The following is a 15,223-nucleotide window of genomic DNA, read 5'->3' as shown; positions in this document are numbered from 1 at the left end:
ACTGTAGGGGTCACTATCGAGAGCTTTAAAATGCACGGCGCAGGTCCGACCTGAGGGACGTGATGACGTTTGGAACTATGATAGAATGGGGCGGTGTGGTGGCTGTGACGTACTCTGTGGACAACCGGAAGCGGTTGGTGGCTCTCTGGTGGGACAACCTGGGTAGGATACGTTGGCACCATGAGCAAGGGAAAGTCCAGCATTCCGGACAGGTGAGGGCGTGACTTCTTCCAGACAAACACCGGGAGGTCGGGTTGCCGGTGTCATCCGTTCTTTCAGAATCCTCTCCCCGATCTGCCTGTTATAGAACGCGGTTGCGTTGGGGTCGCGGACATTTTGTTTCTCAGGCCAGCCCCCCGACCTAGAACATGGCCTGGTTGTTCCAGAAACGGCAGAGTGTTGAGAACCGCAGGGTGGTAGTTAAAGGAGGGGGGACAAACCAGTCCGCTGAAGCTCCTGATCTTAAAGAATTCCGAGAAAGGAAGATTTGGAGATGTGGACCACCTTTGGGCTGTATGAAAACACGGACGCCCATGTTGCAAAAAAAAAAAAACAAACCCCAAAGTCACTGCTTCCAACCCTTTTGGGATTTCCTGGAATTACTGAATGAAACAGTCCAGTGGTAACTAAAATAATCGTACAGTTTATTCTAATATAGCTTTTGAGCGTCAGAACGAGATGTACTAAAAGGAATGAGGAATGATTGCTCATTGTAAACAATGTGGGAGGCTTGAAAGCCGGTTGAAGATAATAGGAGAAAAGAATACCAACTGTCTTGCATGGGGTCTGTTGAAATACATTCCAGAAAAAAAAAAAACCACTACAACCCAAAATGTGGAATGACTTTCAATTAAGTTCTCTGGGTGCAGAGAGATGATTCTTGGAATGGAATGATGGGACACAGAGTGGAATGATGGTCCTTGTTAGAAGCTGAAGTGTTCTACTAACACTTCTACTAATAGAATCAGAGATATCTGTCTGGCATGACAGAGTGCAAGTTCTGTTCCTGAATTGGGCCCATATAACCCACGCAGAAACAGATTATATGCACACATTGTGGTGCCCAGAGATGTTATGGAAGTCTTTACCCATTAAAAACTCCAAACAAAGATGGCTAATAGCAAGCTAGTTTTATTGACATGTCAGGTGGACATGGAGAGAGCATAATACCTTGGTACCAACTCTCTGAAGTCTGTATCGCAGTACAGCTCATTTTAAGGTGTTTCTGAACAGACCTTCTGATCACATCTGGCTAATCCTGGCCGGTTGTCGGCTGTCCACTCAGGCTCACAATCTTAACCTTTAACATATTAGTACAATCAACAAAAACACATCAGCATAAGACAATATTAAAAACTTTGTCGTTAATACAATCATCTCAATATAATCAGCATTCCATTTAGTAAGCAAAATTAGCAAATGTGAAGCCTGTAGTGTTTTTAGGAAGTGGTTGAGGGGCAGGTGGGACTTTTGCTCACAGATTGCCTGTGCAGATTTTTTAAAACATTTCTTTGGCAGCAATTGCCACCATATTACAGAAATCTCCACTGTATGATCGAAACTACACTGTGGCCATCCTTCTTTTATTCTGCATTAATTATGCACCTTCCAGAAGTACCAACTAAAATGCAAAGTATTTCATTCAGCTCTATACTTTGTGATTGCCGTTGCCGAGCACTGACTCTCATTCCAGGAGCCATCATCCCATTCTGGCACTTGTCATTCCAGTCCCAGAACATTTCTTCTACATCCAGGGGCTGTCATGCCACTCTGCCACCTGTCGTTCCAGTTCCAAAACACTGATTCTATTCCTAGGGACTGTCATTCCAGCTTCAAGCACTGCTTCTATTCCTAAGGACCACCATTCCAGACTGGGCGCTATCATTCCAGACCCAAAAACAGTTCTGTTATTCCCAGAGGCTCTCATTCCACTCAGGGGCTGTCATTCCAGCCTCAAGCACTGATTCTGTCCCTGGGGACTGCCATTCCCAGAACACTTTTGCTACTCCCAGGGGCTGTCATTACACTGCACGGCCTGTCATTCCAGTTTCAGAATCTTCTCTCTGGCCCGTAGGTGCCTTAGTTGAAAATCCATTCCACATTTTCTTTGCAACTTTTTTGTTCTGTAGTGTATTTCATGGATGCCACTCCCAGCCCTCTCTATTGTTTCCAATGGACAATGCTGTCCTTTTTTTTAGTACATCCCTGTCAGAACTCATTCCACTCACTAATGAGTTGAGTTAGTTTAGCTAATGAACAAGCAGAGACAAAGTTAAAAATCAGTTCAACAAAATTATTTGATTTATTGTATACTCACTTAAAATACAGATTAGAAACAAAGAATTGCTGGTTGATGTATACACACATGCCATGAAGAAATGAACTGCCAAAATTAGAGATAACTTACAACAATGCATTTTAATGTGAGGACATGCAAATCATGGAACAACATCCATGATCCTAGAAATGTCACATTTACTCACACAGTATAAAATGTTACTCAATCAACCTGTTTTGGCTAATTATACCAACAGTTGTTCTTGATGTGTATGGGTATCTATGTATTAGTGACCACTGAAGAAGGCCAATTGGGCTAAAATTTGTTTGGTCTTGTTACTATGATTGTGATCTTATTCGTATGTCATCAACTTGTGGATATTAATTTGTATTATTTAATTTACCCTGAGGAATACTTAGTCCTGTGTCTTCAGTCTAGAGGTGAAAGTCAAGGCCTTTGTTTTTAACTTGCAATTTCGGTGCAGTGTACAATAAATTGATATTGTTTTAATTAATTCATTTGTTTCTGCTCAATGTTTGTGGTGGCTAATTCAGTTTTGGGGTTGGATATAGATTTCTTTTTCTTTCTTTTTTTGTGTATCAGTTTGTGTAGTTTACAGGTATTCTGTACTTTGAGAGAAGGAGGGTGGGAACCTAAATTAAGCACACCTGGTTTGGCTTTCCACCTCAGCACCATTGGCTTAACCTCTCATGGTTGAGCATGCCCTTCTGTTTTCTATTTCTAAATGGTTAATAGTTTTTTAGCAATGGTTGTCAAGGGATGCATCTTTAGCATGGGAGACCTCATTCATAGTCTCTTGTTTAGCCATAGCTGTACTCTTTATACGTTGACATTATGATCTCATTCAGGGGTTCCTAACGTTTTTGAGCCTGTGAGTGCCTCTAGAACTCATGGCTGACACGGGAGGCAGAGTCAGCTATAAAATGGCTGCCACAGCTTACCTTCAGTCACATAGTGAAGATCCTGGTGGCAGCTGCTGCCAAAGCAACCTGTTTAAAAATCTGCATGGGCAATCAGAAGCCTTGTTGGGCAAAAGCCTCACCTGGCCCTGCCCACTTGGGGGCCAGAAAAGTGATAGTGGAACGCATCCGGCACCATATTGGGGTCCCTTGATCTAACTGTTTCTTCCTCTTTGCAGATAATCCTGATTAGATAGAAGCAAGTCCCATTAATTTCTGAGGAAGTTTCCTTGCATTTTTGCAGCCTTATAAACCCATGTATACACACATACCTCAGTTCTTTCAGTATGTAAGCCCGTGTGGAATAACTATGATGTGTCTCTTCTAGATGGACTGACTATCTACCTCTTGGAAAAAGGATACCTGGAACACGCTTTATTGCTTTTAAAGTTCCTCTTAAAAAGGTAAGTAAGGTGTTGCAGATATAATTGTTTAATTACCTTTGCTTTTGGTTTTGTTATATCAATATCCGTGAAGTGAATAAGAGAGAAATAGTAGTGTAAAGGGTTGGTCAGCTTTTTAAAAAAACAAAACCCTCTATTTTTGTCCCTACTAGGCTAGAATGAGGAAATGTACAAGTGGGAATCCGCAAGGACTTGAGGAAGGCTTCTCCTTTTTTGTACCCCATTATTTCCACTTTCTCTTTCCTGAAAATCCCATAGCTGCTCCCCTTTTCCTGCTTCTTTCTTCCTTGCCACCCGAGAGTCAGTCTACATTTATCTGCCTCTTTGTCTACAAGTTTCTCTCCCTCCCAGCAGCCTCTACCTAGGAAAACCATGGCTCAGTTATTCAGCACTGATCACTAGGCCAGGCCTGCTTGTGTGATATGGAGCCCTAAAGGACTTGTGGAGGGGCATCTTCCTGTGAGAGGAAGAGTGGTATATAAAACTAATGAGGAATCCCCTTATGAACTTTTTGCTCATAATGGAACAAAATGAATAGATTTGTGGATTTGAGAACTAGGAGAATAAAAATATTGACGTAACAGAGAAAAGTATGGTTTCTGTTTAATTAATAATTAAGAATTATTTGGATTATATTTCTATATTTGTAATGAGAGCATAGTAAAATTTTTAATCATGTTTATATTGGAAGCAGAAGAAATTGGGAGCCCACCTTTTTCTTTTTCTGTGTATATTTTTAGCTGTCTTTAGTTTATTTCCCAAAAAAGTTAATAAAATTGATTAAAATGCAGGTCTCTGAACCTCAAGCTATCCAGAAACAATGACAGTTTATGGCTTTGAGTGTCTTTGGCTGAAGATCATGTGTTGTATGCTCTTATAAATATGTTACCAGGGAGGGGGCTGTGCTTAAAAACTTCTACTCACACTTTTATTCTAGAGAAAGCTGTCATGGACCAGACTGCAGTAAGCTCTAGCGCTTGAAAGATTAGACTGAAATAAAGATTTGTTAACCTTTAAGGGCCCAGAATGCTCTTGTCTTTTCTTTCACTACATGACCACACAAATAGGATCAGATTAAGCTAGTGTATGTCTGTAGCACAGGTGTCAAACTTGCGGCCCTCCAGATGTTATGGACTACAGTTCCCATCATCCCCTGCCGGCATGATGCCGGCAGGGGATGATGAGAACTGTAGTCCATAACATCTGGAGGGCCACGAGTTTGACACCTGTGGTCTGTAGCATATATTATAAAGGGGCCCTTGTTGCAGACTTACCTTGGTGGTGCAGGAACAGATATGGCTGTGCTTTATGTTCAGTTTATGATAAAATATCTGAACTTTATTCACCTAGTTCTTCTAGATTGCCATTAATCCTAATTTGTTTTTTAGAGCTTTGAATGGAGACTGGCCCCAAATGAGCGGTTTTCTCCGGTAGATCTTGTTAATCAAGTTAGAGAACAGAATGAAGAACTTGGCTTGATCATTGATTTAACATACACCACTCGTTACTATGAGCCAGAGGTAAGTTTATAAAATATGCCTTAAAGTATTGGTAGTGTTCTTTATAAGGAAGTGTCTTTTTAAATTAGGGTCTGGTTTTTTGTTTGAAAACAAAAACTTTATTGCTCAGGGTTTCAGAGAATGTTTTGAATGAGTAGATCCTGTCAGCATGGATCTGTAGAGTTGGAAAAGGCCTTACAGACTTCATGGTGTACCACTACCACCCCGTACTCAAAATCCAAAGCAAAAAAATTCCTAACAGATAGCCGTCTAGCTTTCACTTAACACCTCCAGCAGAGAGTCAACTCCCCACCTCCAGTAGCTGGTTCTGTTGTCAACTGTCTTGATCAATAAGAAGCTTCTGCCAATGTTCAATTGAAATTTGTCCTCTTGTAACTTCAGTCCATTCAATTTAACCTTGCCCTCAGGAGCAAGAGAGAGCTAGTCCTGCCCTTCAGGGTATGCAGCTGGTTTCTGTCCCTGCCTCCTTCTTGACTTTTCACAATTAAACATAACTACTTCATTCAGTCTCTCCTTGTATGACTTGTTTCCCAGACCCCTGACCATCTTCATTGCTCTTTTCTGAACCCACTGCAGTTTTTGTGTGTATTTCTTAAAGTGTACTGCTCAGAACACGGCATATTATTCCAAATGAGAGAAGAATAGAGGGAAACTAGGACTTAGTGTACCTTCAGGACTTTGGGTGTCTTTGTTTCCTTTCGCATCTGCCTTTGTTGTTTATTATAGTTATAAAAACAATGCAATAAAGACTGATAGAACACAATGAACAAAGTGATGAAATGAAAACAGTAAAACCTATCCCATAAATTGGAGAACAGTGAAATTAAGACAGTACAATACATGCAGTGAGCAATGTAGCATAAATGGTGAGGAAAAGAAAAATGCCAACAAACATAAGCAGTTAAAATTAGAATCCTAATACCTTTACAGAAAATGCAGCTCCAGAAACATTCTGTTTTCCTATACCAGTATTCTACATCACGTTTCCTACATCACTGTATAAAAATGCCTGCCTGAATAGTTCCATTTTACATGCTTGCAAAATGATAGAACTGTGGGTGCCTTCTTGGCCTCATCAGGCAGGCCATTCATCCAGATAAAAGCTACAACAGAAAATGCTCTGGTACGGACACTTTTTGCTCTCTGGCAGGACAGTGTTTTACTCAGTAGTGCATGTCTGTGTGTAACACACTTCTCTCTGTGATACGCCTCTGAAGATGCCAGCCACAGATGCAGGCAAAATGTTAGGAACAAGATCTACTAGACCACGGCCACACAGCCTGGAAAACCCACAACAACCAGTTGAATCTGGCTGTGAAAGCCTTCAACAACTTCTACTGAGGTAACTTTTACTTCACATCAATCCACTCTCTCACTGCTTTACATCTCTGAGACCTTACCCTTTTCAACAAAAAGAACTAAGCGCCTATCATTCTAAAACAAAGACGGTCCAGAACGTGGCGGATGAAGTTACAATTCTGCTTAGTTCTTTTTGTTGAAAAGGGGTGTAAGATTTGACCTCATTTCTAGTATCTCAGTGTTTCTCTTTGTTTCTTTGAGTAGTTATACACTTTGTATAACGCTAGGCTGCTACCATCATCAAGCTACCATCATAGTATAAGTTTAGTGCAGACCACCTCCCTCCCAGTTCCACACATACTCTTCACAGTCACTCTCTAGTGACAACCAGTCATCTCACTCTCTCATCCCTCTTTCACCCCTTCCTTCTACAACTTACCTCTCATAAAAAAAAAACACACGCAACATTTTTAATTGTTACATCAAGCATCACAATTGGTCTTTGATTTTATCTGCATTCAAGTATGAAAATAGATTAAACATCCCTTAAAGGGGCAACGATGGTGTTGGCATGTTTTTATGTTCATTACAACCATTGTACATCAAAAAACCTTTGTCCATTCTTACAGGAGCTACCGGATAGATTGAAATACTGTAAGATTTTTACAGTTGGACATGATGTACCAGATAACAAGACAGTTTTTAAATTCAAAAGTGTTGTGAACCAATTCTTGGTGGAGAACCAACATAATGGTGAGAATGATCTAATATGTTTTAGTGTTGATCTTTTCTCTGCCAACAGAGGTGCTTCCATTACTTCCTACAACTTGCATAAAGCACATGTGTGATTTTTTAGCTTTAACTAGCTTTTTACTCGAATTTTTTTTGCTCAGAGGGTTTCTTGTTGGGGATGCTCCAATACATTGCACTAGTTTTTCTACAGCCAAAGTTTCTTTCGGATGGGTTGCTTCCACCGTTAAGGGAGCTTACAATGGATTCCCCAGAGGAGCTCTTACCTTGAAGTGGGGCAGAAATGGGAAAGAAAACAGTAACTGTTCTCTTCTTGGTGCATGCCAATATTTTTTACAATGAAAACTAAACTGTTTCCTGGTGAAGGGTAAATGCTGTTAATTTTTTTGTCAGTTCTTTATTCAGTATGGTATTCATTGAGGTTGGGAGGCCAAAGTACAGGGTGTTTATTCTCCTGTGTGAATACGTCAGTTTTTTTAGTGGTTTATGGATAAGATCATTCTTAGCCATAAATAGTCCTTTGTAGGAATGTCAGCATCATTTGACTAGCATAATAAACAAGGGCAAATGAATAACAATCCAGTCAATGTACAAAAACTAAATGTGAATTCTCTATCTTCTAGACAAACTGATTGGTGTTCATTGCACACATGGCTTGAATCGAACTGGTTACCTTGTTTGCAGGTGAGTTACCTGAGAAGCAAATGCTGGTGATCTGAGGGGTGGGTGGGTGTGAAGTCTTTATAAGCAGCTGAATACTTGTCACACAAATGTTTGCTGATTGTAAGGTCAATGGTCTCAAGTTATATGTTAAATTTTTCTGTTTCTCAATGATAGGAAGTGCTCATTTAAGGAATGCTGAATTTCTGTAGGCATGTTTTCAACAGTATGTACAGTCTTCTATAAATATTTTAGTGCTGTTCTTCACTTTTAATAATGCTTTCTTGCTGTTATGTTAAGATATCTAATTGACGATGAAGGAATGGATCCAAACATGGCAATAGAATGTAAGTTTTGTGCTCTTATTTGCAATGTTCAGTGATACTGGGGCATTTTATTTCTGGTTTTTTCAATAACTTCCCTTGCTTTATACAATAACTCCAATGTTGCCTCTAGTAAATAAATACTTCATTAATTTGTAATGTGTCTGGATAATGCTGACCATGTGGGCAGAAAACAGTTAATCATTATCACAGACATCAAAACTTCTGTTTATTTACAGTGTTTATAATTTCTGTTTTTAACCCCCTCACGCTCCCTTTTTCCATCTAGTACAAAGGTTGTAATCCTTTGCTTACTTCTAAGACTAAGTCCCCTTAAGCTAGATGGGATTTACTACTAAGTAGACCTGCCTAGGATTGACTTCCATAAATATGGTTTGGTATGTTGGGCTGCTCAATTGCTTGCATTACTATTTTTGTAATTAGTGCTCTATAAAAATAGCATATTTGTGTTAAGTTATCTAATACATGTTAGTTTCTTAATACAGTAAGACTCAAGAAGAATACAAATCATGTTTATAGTTACATTTTCTTCAAATTTTCCATTTTTACAGAGGGTAGGTAAAACCTGGGGGAAAACCCCCACCCCAAACTTGCAGTTTTCTGTCTCCTTGACTGGAAATTGCTGTTCAAATTTCAGTTTAATCATAAACTTGCTTAGATGGTTTAGGCAAGTAAGAATTATCTCAGCCTTCTTTCCCTGAAATAGAAAAACAGTGCTAATATACACTACAGGATTGTTGAAGAGCTTGTTATACTGCACTGTTTTTCAAACTTCTTACTTCAGGGAAGCCCTTCCAGATCAACTGCATAGGAACTTGCTGTACATTCCTCATGAAACCCCAATATGTGGCAAGGCTTGTTCTGGATGCATACCTTGTTCTTGTGGGACACCTGGCCAGAACCACTGTTTCCCTACCTTGCCCCCTATATGATATGAGTCCTATCTAGAATAACCCTTGCACACCTCTGATACTGCCCACTGAAAGAGAGAGGCAAATTATCAGCCATTACTGACTGTTTCCTTAGAGAACCCCAGGGATCTCTATAGAAACATAGGTTGTTTCCACACGGCCACGCTCGGGGGGTGCGTCGGCGTATATGACGCCAATGCACCCCCATGGGACCGTTCTCACAAACGGTCCCGGTAGAAGCGGGGAAGACAGTGCAGCCTGCGCAGAGGCTGCGCTGTCGTCAGAACGCCTTACTGTCCCTCCAACAGTAAAGGGCGTACGCACCTAATAACATTATCACACCCCCGCCCTGCACAACAGCTCTGGAGTCGCAGGGCGGGTGGGGTGTCCCCTGGCCTGGGCAACGCACCGGAAGGTCAGAGGGACGGTAAGGCGTTCAGGAAAGGGGGGGAAATGGCACCTTCCAGCCGCTGCCGTTCGCATGGCAGTGGTTGGAAGCTGCTGTTTCCAAAAAACAGCGGCTTTGCACCGCTTGGGGGTTGTGATACAGCGGCGGCGGCTGCCATGCAAACCCCTCCCCAGGGACGCTGTTTTTAGCGTCCCAGGGACGCTGTATTCCGCCCGTGCGAAAACAGCCGTAGTTTTGAAAACCAGTAGTTAAATGTATGAGAAATGCTTGGTGATCAGGTATTGGCAAATGTAGAAGTTTTTCTGTTTCAAGTATGTTATTTGGAATTAGTGCTTTTTGAAACAGTTCTGAAGTTTGTTTTTCTTCTAGTGTTCAATAGGTGCAGAGGGCATTCTATGGAGAGGAAAAACTATATTGATGCCCTCAGAACAGGACCTGCCTACAGGTATGCTCTTTTCATTCCTGCCTTATTAGCTAGGTTTTATTGCCTTTGCCTGCTTAAAGAAGAGGGAGAATGTGGTTTTATTCTCTTGTCGTTCACTAGGTTCTCTGCTAGTAATTAACTAATTAGAAAAGTACTTACAAAGGTCCACAAGATTATCCCCACCAAATACCAGTGGTCCATGAGATGGGATTTTCTACATAATAGTTTTTTCAATAAACCCTTTTGACTAATCTCCATAGGGAGGGGTTCTAAAGTTTAGGTACCACAAAAAAGAAGGCATCCCCAGCATAAATTTATTAACGGCTACTGCACGGAAGCTAGTTCATGTCTATTTATCAAGGTTATCTGTTTCTCTTTAAAGGAATCATCATGCAGCTGTCTCACAATGTGGTTGGTTTGATCAAGGATATTGCAGATCTTCATACAATTCTGGTTTTCAAGCTGCTAACTACAGTCCACCAAATTTACAACAGCTTGCAATGCAAGAACAAAGGTTTTCCATTTCTCTTTTTTTTCCCCCGCCCTTGTTTCTTTCTTGGTGTTCAGTATGATAAGGGCAGGAGGCAGCACAGTGAGGCCAGTGCCCGAATGCTTTGCCATTAGTGGATCTAATATACCCATGGTGGCGAACCTTTGGCACTCCAGATGTTATGGACTACAATTCCCATCAGCCCCTTCCAGCATGGCCAGTTGGCCAAAGGTTCGCCACCACTGTAATATACCATCTCTTGATCATCTTCCTCTTTTTCCGTCTCAAAGTATAAAATAGATTAACCATTAAGCCTTTTCTTGAGGAGCTTCACTTTTAAAACAAACGTTTTAAAACAAATTAGTCAATTTATCAAAGCTATCTAGAAATTTATCAAAGCTATCTATCTAGAAACAAATTAGTCAAATCTCTACCGCAAGCATAATCCAAGTCCATATTTCAATAAGAGGGATAATCTCTTCTACTTCTGAGGGGATAAGGCTAGTTCTAGACTGCAAGATGCCAAAAGAGGTTCTGGGAACCTTGCACATCCTTAAGATCAGACCAATGATCCATCCAGTTTAGCACCTTGAACAGAGGCCGATGAACAGGGCACAGAGGCCACGGCCACTCTGTGATGCTGCTTTCTAACACAGCTATGCAGAAGCTTGCAGTCTGCAGTTTCTGTTCGTTGTTGCGCCTAATTTATTCTTTCCCCTTTTAAAGCCATCCATATTCGAGGCATGTCCACTGGCAGAGAATTTCACAGTTTCATCCCTGATTGAGTAAAGAACACTGACTTTTGTCCATTCTGAATCTATTGCCTATGTGCTTCATTAGGTGCCCTGCATCTTGGTACTATAGGAGAGAGGAAAGTTTCTCTGTTCACTTTCTCCAGCCCCATGCTTTTGACATTTCAGTGCCAGCAGTCTAGTTAGTGGCTTTCTACTTTTTCTATTATAGGCACTTTCCTGCTGGAAGAGGAAGGGGTAGCCAAAACTCACGTGGGTAAGAGAATTCTTGTTATCTTATAAACAACTTACATGCATGTGCAGTTTGTATCTTTTTGGGAGGATATTTCCAGTCCAGTGTTATATGTGTGTGTGGTGGCAACAATCACCCAGATTTTCATGCAATCCAGAAATAATACAAATAACATGTGTCTGTTTGATTTGCATAATCATACTTCTGAAGTAAGTCTTTCCAAAACAGACTTTTGTAAAGTCCTCGGTGGCAGGCAGAGAAGAAGGAAGGGCACATTGATCAGAATTCTGTGATGGTGAATGGTGCATACTAGCCAGTCTTGAAACTTTTATCTTCAGCCATAGCAACTGGAAACATAATTCTTAAGAGTGAAAGATGCAAAGTTTTGTTTTCAAGGTTGTGTGGTAGTACCCAGACATGCCAAATACACGCAGACTGGCAAAGCTCATCGTGTACTAGTCTGAGATGACTAGAATGTGTCTGGAGTGTAGTGCAGTATCTGTCATATCAATGCAAAGAACTGCAAATTTTAACTTCTGCCTCTTGCTTAATTTATGTTCAATGACAGTCCCCTTGCCACAGGTCAGAAAACTTAGCCCCAGTCAATCCACAGCTAGGGTCAAACAATATTTACTCTCTCTAGTAACTGGGGGTTTTGCTCTATTTATGTGGATTAGTGGAGCTCCTTCCTCTGCTTAGCCCTAGGTCTGTATCTACAACTGAGCAAAAATGTTGGTCTGAGCAACAGTGTTTGTCTATTTACTTCATTTATGACCCATCTTTCTGTCAGAGTTAGATAGTGTGCCTTAACAACCCTCTCCCTCCTCAAAATAATGAAGTAGTGCTGAAAAGTGTCATGTTCAAATGTTAAAAACCTTTGGGAACATCTTTGAGGTGCCTTCTTAACTTGCAGTATGGGTCTGAACTTCAGTACCAGGACCTTCAACATCTACTTTTTGTCTGCTCTGAAGCTTTGTGTGCTTTGTGTCTTCTCCTTCAGCAGATCTTCTGCCCAGAACCGGAACTTCTTCCCCTGTTACAACGAAGGTCAGACTGTTTTTGGTCCACTGCACCCCTCTGTGCCTGACACTGTCCAGCAAAGATGGAAAAGCAAAAGTTTCAGAAGGAATCGCAGTAGAAAATCTGACAGCGAGTTTTTAAATTCACCCTACCAGACATCTTCGCAGGAATGTAGACACTCAGTTCCATTGCAAAACTCTCACTATCCTCTCCAGTATGGAAGATATAGTGCAGACACACAATTCAGTCAGGACTTCTATTAATCAGAACGCAGCCAGCAAGAATGACACTAATGGAAAAACCACTCTTACCTGATCTGTTATTTACTTGACCAATGGTAAGTTGCTGGCTGTGTTAAATCATGGCCAGCAGACTTCAGGGATTTTCAGTTGTGAAACCACAGAATCACTGCTCATAATGTAGATTTGGAAAATAATATTCTAAGTACCTGTTTACAAATGAAATATAGTTGTCCTCATTCTTGTGAAGCCTTGGGGGCACATAAGCCTCCTAGTTCCGGAAGCTCCTTTTTGGACATTATGCTTGAAATATAATTATGCTCAATAAAGATTATCTTCCTCTACTGTTTAATCACTGAGTCATGACATGGTGTAAACAAGAAGCAGGTTTGGTTGTTCTTGTTCTGAAATTATTTTTACCTTCACAACCCAGTTAAGAGTTCAGTTTGTAACCAGAGTACAGAAGCTGGTTCATTTGTTACCACTGCAGCCTATAAATTCTTCCTGGAATACATGCATACGAAGCTGCCTTATACTGGATTGGTCTGGGAGCAGTTCTCTGGTATCTCATGCAGAGGACTTTCACATCACATGGTCCTTTTAACAGATGTCTGGGATTGAACCTGGGACTTCTGCATGCCAAGCAAATGCTCCACCTCTGAGCCTTGGCAAAGGTCTGTCTTAGTGACTGAAGCAAGGCTTACCAGATTCTGCACAAGCAGGAATCCTGTTCATTTATTAAAACTTGTCCCACCTTTCCTCTTGGTTCAAGTTGGCGTACAATAGTAATTTATTAACTGGAGATGGTGCTGGTCAGGCCTTCGTCAAAACTAAGGCTTTGTTTAGTACAGGGCTGTCTGCATAAATGAAGGCAGATGCTCAAGTGTCATTTACCCCCTGCTAATAAGTAGCAGGTCTGTCATGTAAGGGCAGAGACAAAAGATAACATTGATTACCCAATCAGTAATAAAAATTGACCATGTGTAGCTCCGTAACTTACCTTATTGCATATTTCTGTCAGCACACTAACAGAAATATGCTGCAGTTAATCAAGCACAGTCATGTTATGGAGATGACAGCCAGGGGGTTTAAATCCCCTTCATCTGAGTTTCCTTTCTAGGTAGAAACACTCATGCACTAACACACAGTGCCTGCCTGAGTGTCCAGGCAGGCAAGGAGCAAACTTGTATGCAATGTTGCCATGCCTTCTTGTGCTTATTCTGCAAAGTACGTTTAAAAAACAAATCCTATAAAACAGTAATGTTTCCTGTTATGAGTCTGCAGCTTGGCAGGGAGGATATATGGAGTGAGGGGTACAATCTCAGAAATTTATCCAATTGGAGGGGGGGGGGGTAACCCTTGGAAATATTTTTTATTACATTAATGGAAACTAATCCTGATTTCATTTGTATGGATGTGGAAGAAAATAAATCAGCTTTTAGTAGGCAAAAATCAGGTATGGAGGGTTTTTTTGTTATTTTTCTAAGGGTCAGAATTTCTGGATGGTTTGGATGAGTGACACTTCTTCAGTGGCTCTTGATATGTGGCTCTTCTGAGAACTGTTCCCAATTTGGCACCCACACCATATTTCAGGAAAGCAGATTAAACCATTGCCTGGTGTGGCTAATGGTTAACAGGTGGTTCCCACCATGAAACAGTCACCACTGGAGGACAGATAAGATGTGAGTCTCCCTAAGATGCTTGCTGACCTCGTACCAGGGATAGAAGTAAACGCTCTGCCCACTTCAGCAAATTTAAGAGATTATAGTTATTCCTTATATTATTGCGTGTGAGTTTGGTTGGGATAGTACATGGGGCACCTGATAGTTGCGTGACTTTTTGATTGATGGTAATTGTAAATGCAGCTCTCCATGAGTTGGGAAGTGAGTATCACAGAGTAAGAGTCTTCTGTAACGTATACTACCACTTAAGCTCATTCTGATCTTAGAATGTTGTGAGCCAAAAGGGTTAACAGAGATTGCAGCCTGATTGGCTAGACTCTAGCCGCTTGAGAGAACTGCTGGCTGTCTCTAAACCAGCTTCATGTTTATACTTATTAATGTGATTCTTGGCTTAAAACCCTTATTTACTTCAATTTCCTTGTAAATAAATAAACATCTTTGTTTGAACTCTACATGCCTCTGGTGCCAATTTAATGTATCTCTGACTGACAAGAATAGACTACTGAGAGTCCACACACAGCAACCCATCCTCCTAAATGTTAAGTGCCGGGAAGGGGGGGGGGGGAATAATCTATCATACCTTCCTTGTAGGATTCTGAAATTATTTTGCCCTGAAATCACATTATAGAGAAGTTCAGAATGAGAACCAAGTAGTAGGAATTTATTTGGCTTTTAACGAATTTTAAAGAAAACTGTTCTAGAAACTGTCCACTCAAGTAATACTCGCCATCCATATTCACGGCCCGGAATGTCTCCTCTAACCACCCATCCCGAGCGAAGAAGTCAGCCAGGAAGTCCCGCCTCCTAACGATGACCGTCCTACTCCAAT

The 15,223-nt window shown here is 41.0% G+C and overlaps 1 protein-coding gene across 2 annotated transcripts; it reads left to right on the top strand.

Moving 5' to 3' along the window:
• The first annotated feature begins 62 nt into the window (after positions 1 to 62).
• Positions 63 to 13,064, top strand: DUSP11 (dual specificity phosphatase 11). 2 transcript variants are annotated; one of them, XM_048513407.1, is made up of 10 exons: positions 63 to 212; positions 3,587 to 3,662; positions 5,051 to 5,182; positions 7,111 to 7,234; positions 7,855 to 7,915; positions 8,192 to 8,238; positions 9,925 to 10,000; positions 10,362 to 10,493; positions 11,433 to 11,477; positions 12,457 to 13,064. In XM_048513407.1, exons 1-10 carry the CDS (start codon positions 181 to 183, stop codon positions 12,734 to 12,736), a joined length of 1,005 nt encoding a protein of 334 aa, XP_048369364.1. In that variant the 5' UTR covers positions 63 to 180; the 3' UTR covers positions 12,737 to 13,064. The 2 variants fall into 2 exon arrangements, with proteins under 2 accessions (XP_048369364.1, XP_048369363.1); XM_048513406.1 differs by having other exon boundaries at positions 12,454 to 13,064.
• Positions 13,065 to 15,223: the final 2,159 nt, after the last annotated feature.

The sequence above is a fragment of the Sphaerodactylus townsendi genome, linkage group LG12, assembly GCF_021028975.2.
Source record: "Sphaerodactylus townsendi isolate TG3544 linkage group LG12, MPM_Stown_v2.3, whole genome shotgun sequence".
In the NCBI taxonomy this organism is placed as follows: Eukaryota; Metazoa; Chordata; class Lepidosauria; order Squamata; family Sphaerodactylidae; genus Sphaerodactylus; species Sphaerodactylus townsendi.
Note: the sequence above shows the minus strand (reverse complement) of the source record. Positions and strands in the feature narration are given on the sequence as shown.

Excerpts from the sequence above, each read along its gene's own strand:
- DUSP11 (XM_048513406.1), top strand. The coding sequence starts at position 181 with ATGAGCAAGGGAAAGTCCAGCATTCCGGACAG. Across the intron at positions 213-3,586 it reads AAGTCCAGCATTCCGGACAG|ATGGACTGACTATCTACCTC; the intron begins GTGAGGGCGTGA and ends TGTCTCTTCTAG. Across the intron at positions 10,494-11,432 it reads CTTGCAATGCAAGAACAAAG|GCACTTTCCTGCTGGAAGAG; the intron begins GTTTTCCATTTC and ends TTTCTATTATAG.